The sequence below is a fragment of the Eulemur rufifrons genome, chromosome 6 (assembly GCF_041146395.1).
Source record: "Eulemur rufifrons isolate Redbay chromosome 6, OSU_ERuf_1, whole genome shotgun sequence".
Lineage (NCBI taxonomy): Eukaryota > Metazoa > Chordata > Mammalia > Primates > Lemuridae > Eulemur > Eulemur rufifrons.
The window spans coordinates 53,991,118-54,016,449 of record NC_090988.1 but is presented as its reverse complement, the minus strand read 5'-3'; the positions used below and the strand labels follow the sequence as shown (position 1 = coordinate 54,016,449).

Below are 25,332 nucleotides of genomic sequence, written 5' to 3'. Positions count from 1 at the left end.
GCAAAGTATAGTTTATGTTAAGGCATTTGACATATATTACCAATAAGCCCTCCAAAACAACTGTATTAATTTACACTCTCAACAACAGAATATGAATGTATTCACAAAATTTTAACTTGCCATTTTGATGGATACAATTAACATTAACATTGTTGTAATTTCCATTTCTTTGATTATTGGTGGGATAGTAGATTTTCGCAGTTACTAGTCTTTTAATTTGTTTATATTTGTGATATTAGTCACAATATAAAGTTCATCATTTTAAAGTATACAGTGTAGTGGCTTTCAGCATGTTCACAAAGTTATGCAACCATCACTACTATCTAATTCTAGAACATTCTCATCACCTCAAATAGAAACCTCACACCCATTAAGTCGTAGTCAATGCCATTTTCCCCCACCCCAGCACCTAGGAACCACTCATCTACTTTCTGCCTTTATGGATTTGCCTATTCTGGACATTTCATATAAAAGGAATCATATACTATTATAGCCTTTTGTGTCTGGCTTCTTTTATTTAACATGGTGTTTTCAAGGTCTATCCATGTTGAAGCATTTTAAGGCCGAATAACATTCCATTGTATAGGTATACTATGTTTGTTTTGTTTATCCATTCATCAGCTGATGAACATTTGAGTTGTTTCCACTTTTTGACTATTATGAATAATGCTGCTATAAACATTTGTGTACAGTTTGTTTGAATACCTGTTTCCAATTCTCTTGGGTATATACCTAAGAGTGGAGTTTCTGGGTCATATGGTAATTCTGTTTAACAGTTTGAGAAACCACTGAACTGTTTTTCCACAGTAGCTGCATCATCTTACATTCTCAACCAATTTTTTTCATGTTCTTACCAATACTTGTTATTTTGTGTTGTTTTGTTTTGTTTTGTTTTGTTTTTAAATTCTAGCCATCCTACTGGGTATGAAGTGGTATTTCATTCTGGTCTTCATTTACAGTTTCCTAACGACTAATGGTGTGAAGCATCTTTTCATATCTTCTTTGGAAAAAAGTCTATTAAAATTCTTTGCCCTTTAAAAAAATCAGGTTATTTTTCTTTTTATTGTTAAGTTGTAAGGCTTCTTTATATATTCTGGACATCAGATCCTTATCAGATATATAATTTATAAATATTTTCTCCGATTCTATAGGTTGTATTTTCATTCTCTTCATAGATTCCTTTGATATGCAGACGTTTCAAAATATGCACTCTATTTTTTCTTTTTTTGCTTATGCTTTTGGTGATATCTAAGAAACTACTGCCTATTCTAAGGTCACACAGAATTACATTTTTCTCCTTCTAAGAGTTTTATAGTTTGAGTTCTTACATTTAGGTCTTTGATCCATTTTGAATTAATTTTTACATATGGTGTGAGGTAGAGGTCCAATTTCATTCTTTTTTGCATATCGATATGCAACTGTGCCAGCATCATTTGTTGAAAGACTATTCTTTCCTCCATTGAACTCTTTTGGTACTTTGGTCAAAAATCAATTGACCATTGTTACATAGTCACTAGTCTTTTGCATTTCTTTTTTAAACTGAATTTGTAGCTTTTCCTAATTTCTTTTGTAGGATTTTTTTTTTTGAGGAAGGACCTTGTTCTGTCACCCAGGCTGGAGTGCAGTGGTGTGATCATAACTCACTGCAGCCTCAAACTCCTGGACTGAAGTGATCCTCCCACCTCAGTCTCCCAGGGAGCTGGGACTACAGGTACACACCACCATGCCTGGCTAATTTTTTTTATTGTTTTTTTATTTTTTGTAGAGACAGGATTTCGCTATATTGCCCAGGCTGGTCTCAAACTCCTGGCCTCAAGCAATCTTTCCATCTTGACCTCCCAAACTGCTGGGATTACAGGAATGAACCCCCTTGCTGATGTAATTTTTATTTTTCTTATTGATTTATAAGAACATTTTAACTCCCATGTTATCATTTGGCTTATTGGATATTTAGAGGCAGCACAAATAGTGGTTGTGGTGGAAACTATTTGTTGTTGTCCACAAAAATCTGTTCTCCCTTTCTTTCTGGGTACATAGCGTGAGAATGCAATTCCTAGCCTCCTCTGGTGTTAGGTATGGCCATGTGATTACATTCTAATACAATGTGAGCAAAAGTAATAAATGCCACTTTTAGAACTAGATCTTAAGAGAACAGGTGTGTCTTGTTCATGCTTTCTTTCCCCTCCTCACTGGCTAGAACCCTACTAAGTCAATGACTCAGGTTTAACCAGGCCATGATGACAAAAAGTGGTAGAGCCACCCTGCTACCTGGGTCCTTGAATAACTTAATGAGGCAGAACCTGCCTATCTACCATGAATTATTGCATGAGAAATAATTAACATCTATCTTGTGTGAGCCACTGCATTTTGGGTTTCTATTTTAGTTGTTTAGCTTTTATCCTAATTAATACAGAACTAGTATCTTGTAGTGGGACCTTGCTGTAACAAAAAAACTAATAATGGTGGCATCTGCTAAATGGTAGAGTTGCAAGGCAGTGAGGAAACAGATGCTGCAGATTGGGAAGCTAGCAGTATTTTTTATACCATGGCAAAACATCTGGTGATACTGTTGCCTGTGAGAACATGGAAAGCAGACCAGGGTTAAAGACTGTAGCTCTAGGGCAGAGTTTCTCAACCTTGGGACTCTGAGTTATACATAATGCACTTACTACAAGGCTTGGTACTATTAGTTCAACAAATGTTAGCTATTGTTATTGTTACTATAATTATACATTTTTAAAATTTGGGATTGTCAAATGTATCACCTTTTTTCTAGGTAGTGCTTGCCTTTGCTAGAATACTTAAAAATCTCATCGCTTCACTAAGAACAGATAAGTATTCATCCATGTTTTTCTCTACTACATTTCTCTTTAATAAATCTATAATTTACTTGGACCTGGTATGCTGTAAGCATCAAAAGTTTCCTTTTTCTAAAGAGTCTCAACATCACTACTTTAATAAATGTTATTTTCCCAATGATTTGAACTCTACCTTTTCATGGTCTCTTTATAAGTTCTTAATATCTAACTGAAATCAGTCATGCTTGCTGAGGAAATGAGGCTAGAGTTCAGTATAGCAGAAAAAGTTCTTACTCCCATAAAGCTTAGGGAAAATACTATTTTACAAGAATACTATAAAACCACACTCTTTCTTTCACTTAAAAGATAACTCTTAGAATCCATATGTTGTTGGCACTCTCAACAGGCACACTTTAGAGCATTTTTATTTTTGGTAAGAACCAAAAAAGTCCCCAAAGCTTCATGGTATGTTTGTGCATGTCTTACCAAATGAAGACAAAGTTAAGGAGGAAGAGTACCCACAAGTTTTAATGCTTGGAAACTCCCTGTGTACTTTAATTTATATGGGTCTTGGTTGGTCAGTCAGATGAAGCAACTCTCTCTTCTCTATTTTAATGCCAGGAAGATAAATATGGCCCATAAGGGAAAATACTAATCTAATATTAGCCTTCAGTATTTTTAGAGCAAAAACATTTCCATATAATTTTTTGTTTACTTGAGTTCACCAACTATTTTGGTAAGAAAATTTGGTTAAGACACATAAAAACTTACTGATAAAGATGAGACATTAAGTTATATTGATTAGTGGAAGATGAGAGAAGGTAGAAAGAGAATGAATATTTAGAGAACACCTACTATGTGCCAGGCACTTACACCTATTTACAACTAATGGAAAGGATGTTGATAGCTCTATTTCCATAGATGAAGAAACAGGATCTCACAGGTTAAGAAACACAATAAAGCAATGACAGTCTACTCCTAGAGGAAGGCTTTCTTGATAGAATTATCTGGTTTTTCTCAAGGTTAATAGTTCACCCTCTCTAAAGCCTCAGATTATCCTGAAGCAAATACAACTACTCCTCCACTGGTTCTAACACACTTCAACTTTCAAAAGTTTTGTTACTGAAAGTGGAAAGAATAAGGAGAACTTATAAAATTATTGTATTCCAATAGAAAATGAAATAAAATATGGTATTAGATAGTCAGAAAATAAAATATGCCAGAAAACCGGAGATATCTAACAGTGTTGGGTCAAAAAGAAAGACTATAGTTAGGAAGAAGAAAATTCTTTGAGAAATGGTCTTGAGAAAAGATAACAAGCATCAGAAACTTAGGCAATAAGGTAAGTTCCATATCTTAGATCTCCAGAACATAAGGCTGGTAATAAGTACACTTCCCACCAATTCTACTAACAGCTTCTTTTCCAAAAGATCTCTAATTCTGTTTTCTAAAACATCCACATTTGGAAAGTAAACTCTAAAGGCCACTTGAGTTAATTCTCCTTACAAAACAAATAAAACATCTATCTAATTTACAGCTTCATAAAAGATACTGCTAAATATGTCACCCAAATCAATTTCAACCAGATGAATTTATTAAACATGAATCCACAAAATGTCATTCAGCAAATATTTATCAAGAGCCTACTATCTGTCAGACATTATTCTAGATGCTGGAGATATTACATGAGAAAAAAAGATAAAAACTCTTGCTCTTAATAAAAGAGGTTTTACATGAGGTTATAATAAATACAATAACCATATACAAGTTAAAGGAATAGAGAGTGAAGAAAAGATGGCATCTTAAATTGGGTAGTCAGGGAAGGCTTCACTCATAAAGTCAGATTTGAGCAAAAAGACCCAAATGGAGCGAGCGGATGCTGAGTTAATGTGGGTATGTGGCAGAAGAGCTTGCTGGAGGAAACAGCAAGTGCAAAGTTCCTGAGGTAAGAGTGTGCCTGATGTGGAACATTAATGGTGGGATTACAGTGAGGGAAAAGTGGTAGATAACAGAGGACCTCGATAAGAATTTTGAATTTTAAACTGAGTGAGAAGAGAAGCTACTAGCAGGTTTTGAGTTAAAAATTAACATAATCTGATTTAGGTTTAAAAGGATCACTTTGGCTATTGTGTAGAAAACAGATATTAAAGTTAGGTAAGGAGCAGACAGCCAATTAGAAGACTTTTGCTAAAGTACATGCAAAGATAATAGTGTTTTGGATTATAATAATAGCAGTGGAGGTGGGGAAAAATGGTTCCATTTAATAATTTCATTTAAAGGAATTACTGATGGGATGGATGTGGGGTTTGCAGGTGGAGCAACAAGGATGACAATAAGACATCTAGCCTGAGCAACTGTAAAGATGTAGGTGCCATTACTGAGATTGGGAAGATCAAAAGAGTAGCAAGTTTGGGAGGGGAAATTCAAAGCCTGAGTAGGTAACCAGAGTGGTCAGGAGATATACAAAAAGATTGAGCAAATAAGTAAATATAATTAGGATGGTGGAAGCCAAATTTACCATTGTGAAACACACATATAGAAAGGGGAAGGCTACCAGCCTGAGCAAGAGCGAGACTCCGTCTCTACTAAAAATAGAAAGAAATTATATGGACAACTAAAAATATATATAGAAAAAATTAGCCGGGCATGGTGGCGCATGTCTGTAGTCCCAGCTACTCGGGAGGCTGAGGCAGTAGGATTGCTCAAGCCCAGGAGTTTGAGGTTGCTGTGAGCCAGGCTGACGCCATGTCACTCACTCTAGCCTGGGCAACAAAGCGAGACTCTGTCTCAAAAAAAAAAGAAAGAAAGAAAGAAAGAAACGGGAAGGCTAGAAAGAAGCCTGAAGTATTGGATTAGAATTGGATGTTTCAATGTGAATTTACATCTATGCATACGCAAACACACAGATTTAGAAACATATACAGCTGCATGTATGTATAATAGAGATAGGAAAAAACCACAGTGTTTTTCCTATTCTCACTCACCACTCAACACTTCTGACACCAGATGTGTGGGAGGTTTTCCTTACAGACCAAACAATTCTCCAGCAGACATCAGCTGGGTATCCTCTAATTCAATTCAATTCTGACACTATTTCCCTGAAGATAGTATCAGATTCCGCGGGTTAAGGGTTCAGTCCCACAAGACTGCTCCCTACTTCAGATGCCAGTTGGAAGCCCCAAGTTGCGACCTCTATACTTCTGACTGACCAGCTATAACAATCAGGGTTCCTATGTCCTCTTCCTTGGGTTCAATCAATTTGCTAAAGCAACTCACAGAACTCAGGCAAACACTTCATTTATGCCTACCCATTTATTATAAAGGATATTATAAAGATACACACAAACAGTTAGACAGAAGAGATGCATAGGGTAAGGTATGGGAAAAGTATGCTAAGGTTGGTAGATGGAGGTCTGATGAGGAATAGGATATTGGCATAGTCTCTCCATGAAATACTTACTATTTGTCTCAAGCTGTTCAGGCTGCTATAACAAAAAAATATAAACCGAGTGGTTTATAATCAACAGGCATTTATTTTTTACAGTTCTGGAGGCTGGAAAGTCCAAGATCAAGGCACCAGCAGATTCAGTGTCTGGTGAGGGCCCATTCCCTGGTTCACAGTGCCTTCTCACAGTGTCCTCTCACATGGTGGAAGGGGCAAGGGGTGTCTCTTGGGCCTCTTTTGTATGGGTACTAATCTCAATCAGATCAGTATTTCACTTCTTTTTTTTCAGACATGGTCTTGCTCTGTTGTCTGGGCTAGAGTGCAGTGGTGTCATCATAGCTCACTGAAACCTCAAACTCCTGGGTTAAAGCAATCCTCCTGCTTCAGCCTCCCAAGTAGCTGGGACTACAGGTGTGCACCACCATGCCTGGCTAATTTTTCTATTTTTTTGTAGAGACGGGGTCTTGCTCTTGCTCTTGCTCAGGCTGGTCTCAACTCTTGGCTGTAAAGCCCCATTTCTTGCTACACCCCTACTAAACACTATATGATAGAGATATTGAACTACTTATATTTGTAGTCCAGAATTAATGTTGTTTCTATAATTGGAATGTTCTCAATTTGCCTGTCTTCCAGGAAAAGTGAATTTGATTCAATTCTATGAATTTTTACTGAACACTCTTCTATGCAGTAAAACAGTAGTAAACAACACATGGTTCTTCCCTTCAAGGCCTTATATTCTACCAGGTGAGACAAAATAAGTCTTAAAAGCTACTTCTATATAGCCTTTATTGACTTTCCTTCCATTTCCTATGTTCTCATTACATTTGTATTTACTGCCATTACAGCATTTCTTATTGCAAAATAATTGTTTACTTGTCTGCTTTACTTCATTGTAAGCTCTATGCAAACAGAGACTGTGCTTTTTCATTTTTCCATCCCCAGTATTTAACACTGCAAACAGATTCATGCATTAATACATGTAACAGATCTATGTTTAGGATACTATGCTAGGCTCCAGGGACATAATTGTGAGCAGAAAACACACAATTTTGCTTTCATGAAGTTTATAGTATTCTAGGGGTAAGAGGGGAATGCAAAGAGACAATACAATCAAGTATATAATTACAAATTAAGAGGAATATTTTGAACAAAAGAAACCCGATGCTAAAGAATATCTGATAGAAGAATTCAATATATTAAATAGTTTGGGGAAGGCTTCCCTAAAGCAATAGATTTGAACTGAGATGTGAACTCTGATTAAGAGTAAAGAAAGTAAATGGGGATAGTGGGGGAGGGATTGTTTTGGCAGTGAGAACAATATGTGCATAGACCCTGGTTTAGGAGAGCCACGAAAGTGCAGAGAGTGAGGTAGGAGATATATTAGATGAGGATAAAGAGATAGGCAGATAATAACCAAAAAGGAGAAACAACCCAAATGTACATCAACTGATGAATGGATAAACAAAATGTGGTCTATCCATACAATGAACTATTATTCAGCTATAAAAAATAATGAAGTACTGACAAATGTTATAACATAAATGAACCTTGAAAATACGATGCTAAGTGAAAGAAGGCAGACACAAAATGGCCATATATTGTATAATTCCATTTATATGAAATGTCAGGAACAGGAAAATCCATAGAGACAGAAAGCAGATTAGTGGTTGCCAGGAGCTGGGCAGTATGGAGGACAGGGAATGACTGCTAATGGGGTTTCTTTTGGGGATGTTGGAAATGTTCTGGAATGAGATAGTGGTGATGGCTGTACAACCTTGTCAATATACTAAAACCCACCAATTGTATGTCTTCAAATGGTAAATTTTATGGCATGCGAATTATTTGCAAATTAAAAAAAAAAAAGAGGTAGGCAGAGAACGGAGCACACAGGACCTTGTAAGTTATCTTGAGGTTTTCCAATTTCATCATCAGAGCAATAAGAACTAACTAAAAGTTTTAAGTAGGGTACAATATAGATGCTCTAAAATTATCATTATTTTTTTAAGAGACAGAGTCTCACTCTGTTGCCCAAGTATAAGTGCAGTGGCACTATCATAGCTCACAGCAGCCTCGAACTCCTGATCCTCCCACCTCAGCCTCCTGAGTAGCTAGGACTACAGGCATGTGACACTGTGCTTGGCTTCCAAAATTACTTTCTGAATAAACAAAAAGACTTATATAACCTAGTACTCTGTTCTTAACACGGAGAGCTCTGTCTTTTGAATTGAAACTAATTGATACTGCTGCTAGAAAGAACCCCTTCAGATGGTCCTAAGCTTTTGTTCAAAAGGGCTACTCCTCTCCAGAGGTCATTTGTCAGACATGCTATCTTATATGTAGTTATGTCTTGATGTGTCATTGAAAGATAATCCATGAAGATCAACCAGGGCAGAGACTGCAACAGGCAGGATTAGAATAACTGGCACAGGTATCTCAGTGGGGAGCCCTTAATGGGAACCCTTCTTGCAAATAATATTTATTTCCAATTAAACTGATAGATGATAAATTACAATTTTCATAAATACGGGGTTATTCTGATTTCCAAAATGATAGTGCTGATACGGAATTCCAGAAAACCCTGGAAACTTCCTACTGTTCTTGTCAGGATTAAAGGCCTCGAACTACTCTCTGAGCACAAGGCCTGCTTACAGAAGTCAGATGCTTTTGACCAGTCATCCTCACTCCAGAGACCCAGCAGTGCGCTTCTAAGTGCCCAACTTTCATTTTCTCGCCAATACTTCTCCTTGATGCTTTAATGGTTTTGTTACAGTAATGTTAAAAGATATTTCTGCTAACTGGTAAGCAAAACAAAAACAAAAGCCAGCTATTCTTCCCTTCAAATATTGAATAGTAATAATATTAAGGCTTCGTCCAAGATACATCTTACATGAAAAACATGGTTTTTGTTATACATACACACACACACACACACACACACACACACACATATACTACTACCTTTTATATAGATTTTCTTTGAAATCAATGTAAAATAGTACACCTGGGGTAGCGCTTAGGCGGCTGATTCTCCTAAACCCCAGGGGCCTCATCCTCGTTGTTAGGACTAAATTAATACTTAAACTCTCTGGTGTAGAATGACAAATTCAATGATAACAGTCTACTTACTCCCTTCAAAAACCTTATGAGAGAATGAGCTGCATCCCAATGCTTATTATCTTCATCTACAGACTTTGTCCTTCTTGGATCATGTTAGAATGATTTCATTTCATTTAATTTGGCTTTGAGTTATTTATATCTGGAATAAAAATCAGATTAATGAATTGTGTAGAACAGCTAATTGGCATTTAGGTTTTACCACCTTGTATTGTCCAACCTTTCAGAGCGCATGTCTGAGAGAGAGAAAAAGGGAAACACAGGGAAAGGCAGAAAGAGGCAAAAGACCAGTCTTTGTCTTATTTCTTTACTTCTTGCTCTGTGCCTTGTACAAAGTGGAAATTTAGGCAAAATTATCTTCCCTTTGCTTTAAGACACCACAGAATACAAGAAGCATCGTTGATTTAAAAAACATTAAAAGATTAGGAAAAAAGCTCGAATCTTAGAATCAAGGAAATATGGCACGTTTTGACTGGTTAATTTAATAAGAAAACAATTCAAACGTCTTGACATGCAATTAAGTTAGAAATTACAAAGCCGTATCTGAGAATGGAGTTCTGCAAACTCTATACCATGTTATTTATTATAAAGAAGTTAAATTCTTCGGTTGAAATGCTTTACTGAATGAAATTTAAACCTACACATTGGTCATGCTGGGCAAAACACAACCAAATCACATAGTGAGGTCTGACCCTCATTACAGGAATTAGGCACTGTGCTCAGAAAAACCCTTGTCTGTGGTCAGGGACTATCTTAAACTGTGACTAAGCACCTCAATGACAGAACATAATCTCTACTGTATTTTGTGACATCATTACATCACCCTGAAAACCATAATCAACAGGCACTGGAATATCGGAAAAATAAATGCTACTTGCCTTTTCAAAATGGTTTGAAAAACAATAGAGAGAGGTGATAAATGGCAGATAAACCAAGAAAACTTGCTAAAGCCACAAATGGCTAAGAATGTTAAAGATTCTGTCTATTCATATACCACTTCCTTTTTTTCCCTTTTTTTTTTTTTTTTTTTTTGAGACAGGGTCTCACTCTGTTGCCCAGGCTGGAGTGCAGTGGTACAATCACTGCAAACTCCAATTCCTGGGCTCAAACGATCCTCCTACCTGCGCCTCACAAATAGCTAGGGCTACAGGTGCACATCACCATGCCTGGCTAATTTAAAAAAATTTTTGTAGAGACGGGGATCTCAGGTCTCACTATGTTGCTGGTCTCACTAGGCTGGTCTCAGACTCCTGGCCTCAAGCGATCCTCTTGCCTTGGCCTCCCCAAGTGCTGGGATTACAGGCATGAGCCACCATGCCCAGCCCCCACTTCCTTTCTTAACCCCAAAGCAAATGCTAGCAGTATCCACTGCCTTAAGTTTTTAACCAAAAATAAATGTTACAGAATCTAGGAAGATTGCCAAAACCTAATAGCTACAATCCAGTAAGTAAAAATAATTTGACATTTCTAATGTATGAAAATGGCCTTATATACAAAAAACTCTACAATAATAAAATCTAATGGAAAAATATCATACTTTATAGAAAACTGCATTGAAAACTAAGATAATAAATAACCATATATTCACATTTAAACCTGCTTGGTTAAAAAAAAAAAGCTACTTTATTGGCATTTTAGAATTCTTTCTTCAAGGTCAAATAATTTTTTTTCAACCCCATTTAAAAAATCTATTGCTCGCACTCCTAGCAAGTACTATCACGCCTCTCTTCTAGACCAGCAGAGCCAGTGGTTTCTCCTGTACATCACTTTCACTCCCCTTCTCGTAAGAGCTCATCTCTATGAAATCCCACCCCCTGCCACCACAGCCTGCTGCTATCCTACTCATTGTACAAAGCCTGGCTGAGATGCTAATTGCTCTATGAAGAAAAGACCTCCATGAAAAAGAAGACCACTGCAACTTCTCCTCTCTCACTGATTCAACACCAATTTCAGGTGCTATATATATAATAGGGGACAAAACAAAGTATGTGCTCCCAGGAAGCTTACATTCTAGTGACATCTGTGGCCTATAGCAATTTGTACCACTTGCATTCATAGAAACACATGACTGGAAGGGAGCAATTCATGCACATATAGGGTTGTTTTGAGGATTAAATGAGATAATGTGAAGGTAAAGTCTATATGAAATAGCTCAATAAATGATGAGTATTACTATTACATGCTTTTAGATTATAGTTACTTGTGTGGATGTCTTAGTTCTACTACTAGTTTTTAAGGTCCCTGACAGCAATGATTCACAAAGCATTCATCTTACTTCTTTGGTAAAGAGGCACTTACAGGCCGGGCGCGGTGGCTCACGCCTGTAATCCTAGCACTCTGGGAGGCCGAGGCGGGCGGATCGCTCGAGGTCAGGAGTTCGAGACCAGCCTGAGCAAGAGCGAGACCCCGTCTCTACTAAAAATAGAAAGAAATTATCAGGCCAACTAAAAATATATATAGAAAAAATTAGCCAGGCATGGTGGCACATGCCTGTAGTCCCAGCTACTCGGGAGGCTGAGGCAGTAGGATCGCTTGAGCCCAGGAGTTTGAGGTTGCTGTGAACTAGGCTGACGCCAGGGCACTCTAGCCCGGGTAACAGAGCGAGACTCTGTCTCAAAAAAAAAAAAAAAAAAAAAAAAAGAGGCACTTACAGGGTACTTTATTCTTTAAAGGTAAAGAGGCACTTTATTCTTTAAAGAATAAAGAAAATAAAAGTTGCAAGCTTTTTGATGTCAAGTTTTCATCTACAATTGTTCTTTTAATATATATATATATATATATATATATATATATTTTTTTTTTTTTTTTTTTTTTTGGAGACAGAGTCTCACTCTGTTGCCCGGGCTAGAGTGCCGTGGCATCAGCCTAGCTCACAGCAACCTCAAACTCCTGGGCTCTATCAATCCTACTGCCTCATCCTCCTGAGTACCTGGGACTACAGGCATGCGACATCATGCCCGACTAATTTTTTCTATATATTTTTAGTTGTCCAGCTAATTTCTTTCTATTTTTTAGTAGAGACAGGGTCTTGCTCTTGTTCAGGCTGGTCTCAAACTCCTGAGCTCAAATGATCCCCCTCCCCCACCCTGGGCCGGCTTCGCAGAGTGCTAGGATTACAGGTGTGAGCCACCCCGCCTGGCCTTCTTTTCATATTTTAAATCAAAGTTTTCCAAAATGTAATCTGCAAGCTCTTAGAGATCTCTGAGACCCTTTCAGGGGGTTTGTTAAGTCAAAACTATTTTTTAAATCAATACTAAGATGTTATTTCTTTTTTCCACTGTGTTCACATTTACACCAATGATACAAAAGCAATGGTGGGTAAAACTGTGGGCACCTTGGCCTGAATTCAGGCCGTGGCACTAGGCACTAAACTGCAACACTGGTCATTATATTCTTCACTGCCAAGCACTCATAGTTTTAAAAAAATTAAGGAAGGAAGGAAGGCAAGGAGGGAGGGACACTATGTAACCTCTGAGACTATTTCATATAAGGTGATACTGCTTGTGACTGGCATGCATTCCACCTCCACTTACCCCTCATATTTGCCTTCGGAACCCAACCAGAACATTGTGAGGAAGCCCAGGCGACAAGGAGATGCCAAGTGCAGAAACTCCAGCGGATAGCCCCAGCAAGGTCTCCATGAATAAGCAGTATCAATCACCAAATATACAAAAAAGTAAGCTCTCAGAATTCAGGATTTAGCCTTTGAGTTTTTCTAGTTGATGTGGAGTGGTATGGAGACAAGTTTTCCCTACTGAGCCCTGAGATTTGAGAGCAAACTAAATGTTGTTGTTTTAAGCCACTAAGCTTTGCAGTAATTTGTCATGCAGACTAATATAGTAACTAGAACAGGTCAATATATAAAAACCAATTGTATTTCTATATATTAATAAGAAGAATTAAATAGTAGAATTCAAATATAACAGGTATAGTAACAGTGAAAATATGAAATACTTAGGAATAAATTTAACAAAATGTGTGCAAGACTGCTGAAGTAGGCAGAATTAAAAAATGCTCCCAATGACTCTTGACCTTGTAAAATCCTCTCTTCTTTAAGTGTGGGTAGAACACATCAATATGATGAGATATCATTCCTGTAATTATGTTATGCTAAATGGCCAATGGGAGATTATCTTGGTGGGCTTATCCTAATCACACGAGCCGTTTGAAAGCAGAGAGTTTTCTCCAGCTAGTAGCAAAAGAAGAAGTCAGAGATTCAAAACGTGGATGGGATTCAACATGCCTTTGCTGGCTTGGTAATGGACAGAGTCACGTGCAAAGGACCTGAGAGCAACCTCTGGGAGCTGAGAATGACCCTGGCCTACAGCCAGCAAGAAAACAGGGAACTGTTTCTTTCTGTGACCACAAGGAACTGGATTCTGTCAACAACCTGAATGACCTTGGAAGTGGCCTCTTCACTAGAACCTCCAGATAAGAACACAGCCCGAGAACACTTTGATTTCGGCCTTTGAAGACCCTAAGCAGAAAACCCAGGTAAGCCCACCTGAACTTTTGACCTACAAAACTGTGAGATAATAAATGGCAGGTAGTTTAAAACCTCTAAGTTTGTGGTGATTTGTTACATAGCAACAGAAACCAAATATAACTGCAAAGAGACAAGAGAGAGTTTAGGGAGGATGGAAATATTCTAAATATTGATTGGGATTACATAGTTATACACATTTGTCAAAATTCAACCAACCCTATACATAAAATAGATGCATTTTATTGTATATTAATTATACTTCAATAAAGTTAATTTAAAAAGAAAGAGTTGGTTTCTTCAAAGTTTTCTCCTTAAAACTCTTGTCACCCTATACATTACTCTCATGAATAATTTTATGCATTTTCTGCTTCAGTACCCCTCATTTATTGTTCGTTCCCCAGCTGTAGACATTAATTAAGCTCTCAAACTAGAATATTCAATTGCCTGTTATACCTGTCCACTGAAGGGTGTCAACAGATTACCATGTTCTTATTTATATTTTTAAGAGATTACTTCGAAAACGTCTAGAATGAAGATCATTTAGGTAAAGCTTAGAATTCTATAAAAAATTTGTTAGCTGGAAAACACTGTCTTAGAACATTTGTTTCCAAACTATATTTCAAGGAGCCCTAGTATTCAGCTTAACGCTTTAGGAACCAAGGGAAAGAAGTAGAGGGTGGACCAGGCAGGTGTGGGGAGTGGGGAAAACACACTAACAGGGCCGGGCACAGTGGTTCACACCTGTAATCCTAGCACTCTGGGAGGCCGAGGTGGGTGGATTGTTTGAGCTCAGGAGTGAGAGACCAGCCTGAGCAAGAGCGAGACTCTGTCTATACAAAAAAAAAAAAAAAGAAAGAAATTAGCTGGACAACTAAAAAAATATATATATAAAAAAATTAGTCAGGCATGGTGGTGCATGCCTATAGTCCCAGCTACTCGGGAGGCTGAGGTAGACAGATCACTAGGCTGATGCCATGGAACTCTAGCTCGGGCAACAGAGTGAGACTCTGTCTCAAAAAAAAAAAAAAAAAAATGACTCTGTAGGCCAGGGTCATTCTCAGCTCCTAGAGGTTGCTCTCAGGTCCTTTGCACATGAATCTGTCCATTACCAAGCCAGTAAAGGCATGCTGAATCCCATTCATGTTTTAAATCGACTGACTTCCTGTTTCCACACTAACAGGAAACAGGTTCATAAGCTTTAACCAAATAACTTCCCCTTTTTCAGCTTTATATATAAAGATTCCATGTAGGAATTTGTTTTAACAAGTTGTTCAACTGCTAAAAATATTTGAAAATCATTGCTTTAGAAGTTTACTAAGGATTGGCAAGACGCATCCTAATTTTCTCTTTCTGTGTCACAGGGAGCCAATCATAATATAACCAATACAGCAGGGAAACGATCTATTACCACATATTTCATAAGCTCTTTGGGGGCTGCTCCAGAGAATTATAATTCCTTGTTCCTGGCTCACTGCTAGTATGGATCATGTCCAATTTATCTCTATATCACCAAGTGCCTATCATCTAGGACAAACTCAAATGCTTCCTGAGTTTAAAATGACATGCAAACAATGTTGAAAGGTAAAATAAAAGGTACTATAACAAAATATGGCACTCTTTTGTAAATCTCCTAACACATACCACTTCTAGGTATATTCCCGTAAGAATCTCTTATACAAGTGTTCAAGACCAAGGAAGTATGTACAAGACCACTGATAACAGCATTGTTTATAACAGTAAACCAATAAACTAAATTTCCATTAAGCAAATTGGTAAGTTTTTTGTAATATATAAACAATGAAATACTACATGGCAAAGATAAAAATAAACCAAAGCTAAAAATCCATATAAATGAAACTCAACAAATATAATGTTGAGCGGGGAAAAAAGCAAATTGCAGAATATTTAAGGGTACAATACCATCTAAGACAATACCATCTATTGTCAGAATAGTGGTTACAATGTGGTAGATGACAGGGAGGTGTTTTTGGAGGAATCACATGGGCAGTTTCCATTGTACTAGGAATGTTTCACTTGTGAAGCTTAGTGGTGAGTAAATGGGTGTTTATTTTACTATTCTTTGAGCATATTTATATAGTTAGAAAATTTCATAATAGTTTTAAAGTTCTCTATCAACAGTGAACAAACTTAGGCCTCCAGGTCAAATCCAGCTCTCACCTAGTTTTACATTAAATAAATGAAGATTTACTTGAACACAGCCACCTTCATCTGTTCGTGTATTGTCAACAGCTGTACTACGACAGCAAAATTGAGCAGCTACAAAACAGAAGCCTAAAATATTTACTGTCTAGCCCTTCACAGAAAATGTTTACCAACTTCTGTTCTATAACAAGTTATAAGTAAAGGTCTAAAGCAGCGGTCCCCAACCTTCTTGGCACCAGGTTTGTGGAAGAGAAGTTTTCCATGGGAGAAGTGTGTGGAGACAGAGCTCAGGTGGTGGTGCAAGCATTGGAGAGCGGCTGTAAATACAGATGAAGCTTCACTCTATCACCTGCCACTCACCTCCTACTGTGAGGCCCAGTTCCTAAGTTTCATGGAAGACAATTTTTCCACAGACCAGGTATGGGGCAGAGCTCAGGCGGTAATACTCGGCCCATTCCTAACAGGCCGTAGACTGGTACTGGGCCATGGCCCAGGGGTTGGGGACTGCAGGTCTAGAGTACAAATGAAGAAGCAATTAATTGTGAAATAATTGAATATAATCATGGCCATGGTTATTGGGAAAAATGACCAGCAGAGCTGATAAAGACAGATGGGGGGGTAGGGAATGGAGGATAACAAATGTCTTAGTACATTTTGTGTTGCTATAACTGGGTAATTTGTTATATAAGCAACATAAGTTTATCTGGGTAACAGTTCTGGAGGCTGGGAAGGTCTAGGGGCCTAGAGAGGGTCTTCATGCTACATCATCCCATGATGGAGGGTGTGAGGGAAAGAGAGTCAAAGAAAGAAAGGGGAAAGAGGCCAAACTCATCCTTTTATCAGGAACCCACTCCCATGATCACTAACCCAATCACTCCTACAATAACAGCAGTAATCCATTCATGAAGGCAGAGCCCTCATGATCTACATACCTCTTAAAGGTCCCACTTCTCAACATTGTTGCATTGGGGATTAAGTTTCCAACACATGAATTTTGGGGGACACATTCAAACCATAGTAACAAGTAAAAACTAAATAAGCTTTAGAGTACTGCTATCCAATAGAACTTGAGATGATGAAAATATTCTATATCTGCACTGTTCAATACAGTAGCCACCAGCTGCATGTAGCTTTTGAGCACCATAAATGTGGCTATTGTGACTAAGGAACAGAATTTTAAAAATTATTTATTTTTAATTAATTTAAATAGTCACAGGTAGCAATGGGCAAGGCACACAAATGGATAATTATAATGGCAAGACTGTAAATAGATAAGAGAATCATACAGTATTTATAGAATTGGGCCAGATGATTACTCTCTCCAGGAAAGAGGATGTAAAGAAAAAGGATGTAAAACTAGAGAAGCAGAGAGAAGCTTGAGATCTGGGGACTTTCATGCTAACTTACTAAGTGAACAAACATTACTAGGTGAATCAGAAGTACAACAGCTTAGAGAGATGGCAGAGAAACCAGAAAAGCCACAACTGGACTCAAAATAAAAAAGATGAGTTATACAATCTACATATGAATGAGGAAGACTTTTGGAATAATTAATGCTTAGTCAGGAAAGCCATAATAGGATTTGGCTTTCTGTCCCTGGCTTATTTCGCTTAACATAATGTCCTCTTGGCTCATCCATGTTGCTGCAAATGACAGGATTTTATTTTTTTATGGCTGAATAATATTTCATTGTGTATATAAAGCACATTTTCTTTGTGCTGATGGACACTTAGGTTGATTCCATATCTTTGCTATTGTCAATAGTGCTGCATTAAATAGGGCTGTGCAAATATCTCTTCAACATAATCATTTCCTTTCTTGTGGATCTCTATTCAGCAGTAGAGAGGAGAATGGTGGTTCCCAGAGATTGAGAAAGGTAGGGGGAGGGAATGATGATAGGTTGGTTAACAGCTACCAAAAATACAGTTAGGAGAAATACATTCTAGTGTTTGATAGCACAGCAGGGTGACTACAGTTAATAATTTATTATATATTTCAAAATAGCTAGAAGAAAAGGTTTGGAATATTCCCAATACCAAGAAATGATAAATATTTGAGGTTACGGATATTCCAATTACCTTGATTTGATCATTACACATTGTATGCATGCATCAAAATATCACATGTACCCCATAAATATATATAATTATGTATCAATAAAAATGGACTTGGACACCAATAGTGTTTTTCCCTTCACTTGACTAAAAAAATTCTGCAAAAGATACATCAAATTATATTTTCTAGCTCTCTGTCATATAGAAAGATATTTAGCTTTTTTACTTTGCCTAATTATCAACTAGTCCATATATGTTTGGCTTCCACTGAAGATGATAAATATCTGTCTAGAAATAAGGTCCTAGTCTTATTAAGCTTTTAAAGTCATTAGATTGACATTTGTTCTCTCTTCTATGACGCATTGTACTCATTCTTCCTCATCCAAACCACAAAGAAAATATTCCACAAACTTCAAAAAAGAAAAATATTAGTTAATATATTACACAAGAACATGCTGTAAAAAAGGAACATTTGAGGAACAAATTACCTCACTTCCCAGTAGCCAGCTGTGTTGCTTTCTATAGATCTGATGAAATCAGTTATCTGATTTCCAGGATCTAGCAATAGTTCTTTGTTTGTTTATTTTAGTTTAGAATTCAAAAAATTCTGCCTGATAATATACAGACACAGTAATATATTTGGTATCTGTTCTAACTAGTACTGGCATAAGGAATAAAAAGTATTCCTTGAGGAATCTGTTTCAATACTTGCATTTAGATAATTACATAATCATATTCTTCAAAATAAGTAGAACAGGGGAGAATTTGAAATTTTCAATTGATAATTTTATTTTACAATTCTCTCAGAATTTATGTCATTTAAAGTATACTACTAATTATTATACTAATTTTCATTATCAAGATTGGACTGGTATGCAGACAAGAAGCTAGCATTGTATCTAGGAAAGAACCCAGGCTTTGAGGTCACAGAGATCTTGATTTAAGTCCTGGTTATTATACATATTAACTAGACCTCACTGAGCCTCTGATATCTAATCTACAAAACAAAGATAATGGTATTTATCTGGAAAGACATAAAAACTAAACAAAATAATGTTTTCTAAAGCAGTGGTCCCCAACCTTTTTGGCACCAGGGACTGTTTTCATGGAAGACAATTTGTCCATGGACTGGGGACAGGGGGGATGGTTTTGGGATGATTCAAGAGCATTACATATATTGTGCACTTTATTTTTACCATTATTACATTGTAATATATAATGAAATAATTATACAACTCACCATAATGCAGAATCTAATGCCACTGCTGATCTGACAGGAGGTGGAGCTCAGGTGTTGACGTGAGAGATGGGGAGCTGCAGTAAATACAGATGAAGCTTTGCTCACTCGCCCACTGCTCACCTCCTGCTGTGCGGCCTGGTTCTTAACAGGCCATGGACTGGTACCAGTCCGCAGCCTGGGGGTTGGGGACTGCAGTTTTAAAGTACCTAGACAGAGTAGCTGACAATGGAGTACCCACCTAACAATGCTGGGCAGCTAAATAGTTGCTCCATTCTTACTCCCAAGCACTGATGGTCTCTTCTACACTCACTCCCCCATCCCACCAAAAACAAAAGACAACTTATTTAAAATATAATATTGGCCGGGCGTGGTGGCTCACGCCTGTAATCCTAGCACTCTGGGAGGCCGAGGCGGGTGGATTGCTCAAGGTCAGGAGTTCGAGACCAGCCTGAGCGAGACCCCGTCTCTACTAAAAAAATGGAAAGACATTATATGGACAACTAAAAATCTATATAGAAAAAATTAGCCGGGCATAGTGGCGCATGCCTGTAGTCCCAGCTACTCGGGAGGCTGAGGCAGTAGGATCGCTTAAGCCGAGGAGTCTGAGGTTGCTGTGAGCTAAGCTGACGCCACGGCACTCACTCTAGCCTGGGCAACAAAGTGAGACTCTGTCTCAACAAAAAAAAAAAAAAAAATAAATAAAATATAATATTAATAGAATTTCCATTATTTAAAAAGACAATATATAACATATATACCAAGCTTCAAAATTAACAAAAACATTTTTCATTATCTCATTTGCTCCTCACAGAAGCCAAAGGAGAAATAATAGTGCAAGATTATCTCCCACTTAACCAAGGAAGAAGAAATAGGTCCAACGAGCCAGCATCATACAAAGAGCTAATAGCACTGGCTCTGCTATCAGAGAGACCTGCCAGAGTGGAATCCAAGCTTTGTCATAATTTCCTCATTAGTAAAATAGGAATGATTCATCCTGTGATGATTAAAACATGACTGTTCTTTCATTCGTTCAATAAGTATTAACCTACAAACATTTAATATGTATTAAGAGTCACTGTACTACATAGCAAGGATAAAGTCTCAAGTGAATCAGCCATAATCATTGTCCTCGTGGAACGTACAGTTGAGTGGGAAATAAAACATTTATCGTGTATGCACACAGATACATGTAAAACTGCAACTATGCTAAGAGCTACAAAAATTAGTTGAACCACTTTATTGGTGGGAAGTATAACCAGGTTAAGGAGGCCAGGGAAGTCTTCCTCAGAAAACCACATAAGAAAAGAGATCTGAACAAATGACAAAGAGAGGTGTTTGATCAGCCCAAGATGAGAGATGTAAGGATATTGATATTGGGCTTTCCCCCCACAAACAATCCATCAGATCACCCTATAGTGAAGCTCAAAGTTCACAAGTCTTACCACAGGCGAAGACAGAGGCTATAGAGGGAGAAGAAAACTTTAAGATAAATTCTATTATTGATACTCTCAGAATTAAAAAGATAATATACAGTTATATAGCATGGAAATCTGGTATAAAAAACTTGGGGAACAAAAAGGAATAATTGGACATTAAAACCATTTTGAAAAATTAAAAATTAAATAAAAGAGTTAAACTATAAAGTTAAAGAAATTGTCCAGAAAGTAGAAGATAATGACAAAGACAGAAAATAAGAAAGAAAAGAAATTTAAAGAACCAGGCCAGGAAATCCAGTATCTTAATAATAGGAGTTCCAGAAAGAGAAAACAAAAAGGAAGAATTAATCCAAGAAATCAAAGGGTATACAGAGAATATTCCATAGGCTTCTAAAAAGGAAAAAACAAACAACTAGATTAGATACAAAGAATCAAGAACTAGTAATGCTTTGGATTTTCAATACCTACACAGTAAACAAGAAAACAATGAAGTATTGATGCCAATATTTGAATGACAATAGTTTTCAATCTTTAAATCTATATTCAAGCAAGAGCACAGAATAATGTCATTTTCATAAACACAAAATCTCAAAAAACTTACCTCCATGCCCACTTTCTCAAGAAGGTACTGGAGGATGTGTTCTACCAAAGGACAGAGTAAACCAAGAAAAATGAAGACAATATGATACAGAAAACTAGGAGCCCAACACAGGAGAGAAGCAAAGGAAAATCTCAACATAACTGCTTGCACTGGGCACAGAGGACAACTAATCCAGACCAGAGGAGTGCAACTCAAAAGAGCAGACGTAATGAGGGTTGTCATCAGCAAAATCCTATAAGAATAGAATGTCTAGGAAATAGAAGGAGAAAATAGAGTAACAAATTGTTGTGGTCCCTAAGAAGGCAGGAAGGGATGAGATATGATCCAAAGAGGAGGTGAAAAGAGCCAGGAAAAACTCTGCTCCAGAGACTCCTTGGATGAGTCTTGAATATAGACAAAAGCAGGTAGTGGGACAACAATGCTAGGATACCTGAGCAGTGTTGAGACCGCTCCATTGGTTCCACTACTAATTTATGATCATCAATCTGCTCTCTTGAAAATTTTCTTCAGCAGTACTTGACTACTTAGATGCAGATTATCTGATTATCTGGATTATCTGGATTCATCAGGGTTGAGATTTCATTTCGTTTCATTTGCAGAGGGCCAAGATTAGAGGATAGGTTAGAGTATTATTTAAATAATGAACTATGAACTCTAACCAGGATAAAGAAGAAAATGAGAAAGGATAATATATCTAAAGTAATTAGGATGATGCCAGGACATTATTAAGCAATTTTAAAAATGACAGCTGTTATTATTACTAACCACAGTCCTCTAGCAGTGATTTCATTATTCTAATTTGTAATCATTTCTATATATTTCTCTCTTCCATCACAGTGAGCTCTTTGAGAATGAGTAGTGAGACTTACTCATTTTTGCCTCTTCCCAAAGCCTAACCCAGTAGATGGGACACTGTGACTATTAAATGTACATGATTAAATCAATGAATCAAATCCCCTTCTTCCAAGCTATCTATATAATTTTTTAAAAGAAGATTCTAACTAGGGCATTATCACCTTAACACCAATTCACAAAAATAAATATTTTGAAGAAAGGCATCTAAGGGCCATTGTTAATTCAACGATGGACATTTACTAAGTAGCAATAGCAAGATTGATGGGAGTTTTCCAATATTGTAGACTATAGAATTAGCATGAAGGAAGAAAATGAGTTAATATATACTACATGAAAACTGAGAATATGTTTTCTCATTTCAAGGGACAAGAGGGGTTCTTGCCTCTATTTTTTTTTTTTTTTTTTTTTTTTTTGAGACAGAGTCTCGCTTTGTTGCCCAGGCTAGAGTGAGTGCCGTGGCATCAGCCTAGCTCACAGCAACCTCAAACTCCTGGACTTAAGCGATCCTACTGCCTCAGCCTCCCGAGTAGCTGGGACTACAGGCATGCGCCACCATGCCCGGCTAATTTTTTGTATATATATATATTTTAGTTGTCCATATAATTTCTTTCTATTTTTAGTAGAGACGGGGTCTCACTCTTGCTCAGGCTGGTCTCGAACTCCTGACCTCGAGCGATCCACCCGCCTCGGCCTCCCAGAGTGCTAGGATTACAGGCGTGAGCCACCGCGCCCGGCCTCTTGCCTCTATTTTTAATCAATTTAGTACCCTACAATGTTTCACGAAATGAATAATCCGAAGCATGATCTGCCCAATGCTGATCAAACATATGCATGAGGACTTCAGAGTAAGTTCAAGAACACATAATAATCTGAGCACTGGCCAGGCTGATTAACTTCTTTGTTTTTGGTAGAGGGCAGACCCTCAAAATAATAATGTACCATCCCCGGTTTACTAAAGGCCATCTTTTTTGGCTATAGATTCAATTTTAAAAAATAAAGGATTTTATTTTTGCTGCTGCTTAAGCTAATGTTCATTTTAAAATATTCATAAGGAAAAATATATACAGCTTTATCTAATGGTAGACATATATAGGATATAGAGTCAGAACTTTAAGCAAGCTGTGCTGAAAACCATCTTCAGTAAACATGTTGGAAACTGAGTATATGTTATTTCCCTTTAGAAACCATGTTAGAATGGGAGGTCAAGTCTCCAGTCGGTCCTTGGAAGTGTGAAGCACTATGTAACACCTGACAGGACACTAACATACCTGAACCTCTAACACTTTAAGGAACATGTATGCAGAGCTGTCACCTGGGATGTCAAAACAATTCCTTGTCTCTATATTCTAATGCGTATTCTAACCAGCAGAAGTCACAACAGGATAGAAGCTAGGTAATGGGGATTTCAGGCAGTCAAGAAAAAGTTAAGAAAAAATTTTGCAATAAGATACTTCTTGGTCCAGTTTGACTCCCTCCAACACTCTTGTTTTTCCCTGAAGGTCCCAGGAAATGTCTTGTCTCTACTTTCAAGGAAAGAGCTTGTAGTTTCTGGCCAGAGTTGATCTCTTTCCCAGAGCCACTACTGAAAAAAGAGCACCTGCTCTGGCTATATCCCCACTTTCAATTGCTGATTCATAAACCAAGCAATTCAACTACAGCAGTATATTTGGTTTGACAGTGATTAAGAACAACACATTTGAGAGGGATGGGTTGAAAATAAAAGAGAAAAAAAAATAAAAATGTTTGGGTTCTTGAGAAACAGGAGAGAATGAGACACAATCCAAAGCAGAGCTTGTTTGCCAGCAACAGTAGGGAACCTGGCAGAAAGTTAAAAATGTTTTCTTCTCCTCCAACCCTTTCTCTTTACTTCAATGAAAGTTAAAGATACATACATATAGGTGGTATAAACAGGGAAAGACAAGATCAAGTTTGGTTTCACAAACTGTAATCCAATCTATCTGTGTTTCAGAATAATACTTAGGTTAGAGACATCTTCATATAACTGCTAGACTTTCTTTTGTTTGTCCCATAGGCAACTCAAAATCATAAAATATTAATGTACAATTTTACCTATAAATTAAGGATAAAATTATGAAATTTTTAAAAATCTAAGTTTTTTTTAAAATAAAAAATAGCCAACATAATTATCATCAGACATGGTTGAAGGCTAAAATTGTGGTTAATGAAAAGTTCAGGCTAAGAGATACACTAAAAATATACACTTTTTAATATGAGATATATAAAATATGCTTTTTTATAAAAATAAATATTTTTATAAAATACTGTTTTTTGTAAAAGTTTTTTACATAAATGCTTTTCAGAAAATAAGAATACAACCTAACAAAAAAAAAATCCTATTCTGAAATATCAGTCTTCCTCTGATGATTCAGAAGATACTTGAAGATTCTGCCTGGCTTCAATACTTGATCAATAATAATGCCTTGAGTCTCAGGAAATAGCTCAGAAGCAGTTTCCCAGCTTAGGAGTTATCTCATTTTTTTTATAACAATCTTATATCATATGTATCAATAACTACTATATAGCAAATATCTGCCACAGCTAGGGAATAATACAATCACTTACTATGATTTGGCTTTAAACATTTTCTTACACTAAAAATTAATTCTGAATTACCTGAAACAGAGGTTATCCAAACAGTATCAAGTATACTCCAATGAAATGCAAAGTAGCCTGACTACTGCCCTATAGACTCAATCCCATATACTCAACACCCAACTCATGAGTTGTTTTTGTTTTTAATGAAGCAAAATTACCACAAATATTAAATGTATTACCTTCATAATGTTAACTAAATCTATTTGATAGTAGCGATCCTGATGTGCATTTGCTGCTGCTAGTGTAAGAAGATAATCATTCCTTGCGTGGGTAGCTTTGGAATTACATTCAGATCGCCGGGCTTTTAACTAAAACATAGTAAAAGAAAAAACAGTCAGTGCAAACTCATATTGCACTGCAAAACATGTAAGACTACTACTCTTAGTTGACAGTTAATGGCTTCACACCAAGAATAAAGGTAACCACGTGGGAAAAACATTTATGTGTATGTAATAATTATTCATCACTAATAAGGAATGAAACAGTGATTAGTCCTGTTACACATGGTAAGAACATTTTCAAAT

The 25,332-nt window shown here is 37.0% G+C and overlaps 1 protein-coding gene across 1 annotated transcript in view; it reads right to left on the bottom strand.

Annotated features, from left to right (window-relative positions):
- The window catches only part of FCHSD2 (FCH and double SH3 domains 2), a 250,399-nt gene that overhangs the window by 92,119 nt on the left and 132,948 nt on the right, over positions 1 to 25,332 (bottom strand). Inside the window, exon 8 of the mRNA XM_069469292.1 lies at positions 24,988 to 25,116. Coding sequence (XP_069325393.1) covers positions 24,988 to 25,116 — 129 coding nt within the window. The remainder of the gene's footprint in view (positions 1 to 24,987; positions 25,117 to 25,332) is intronic.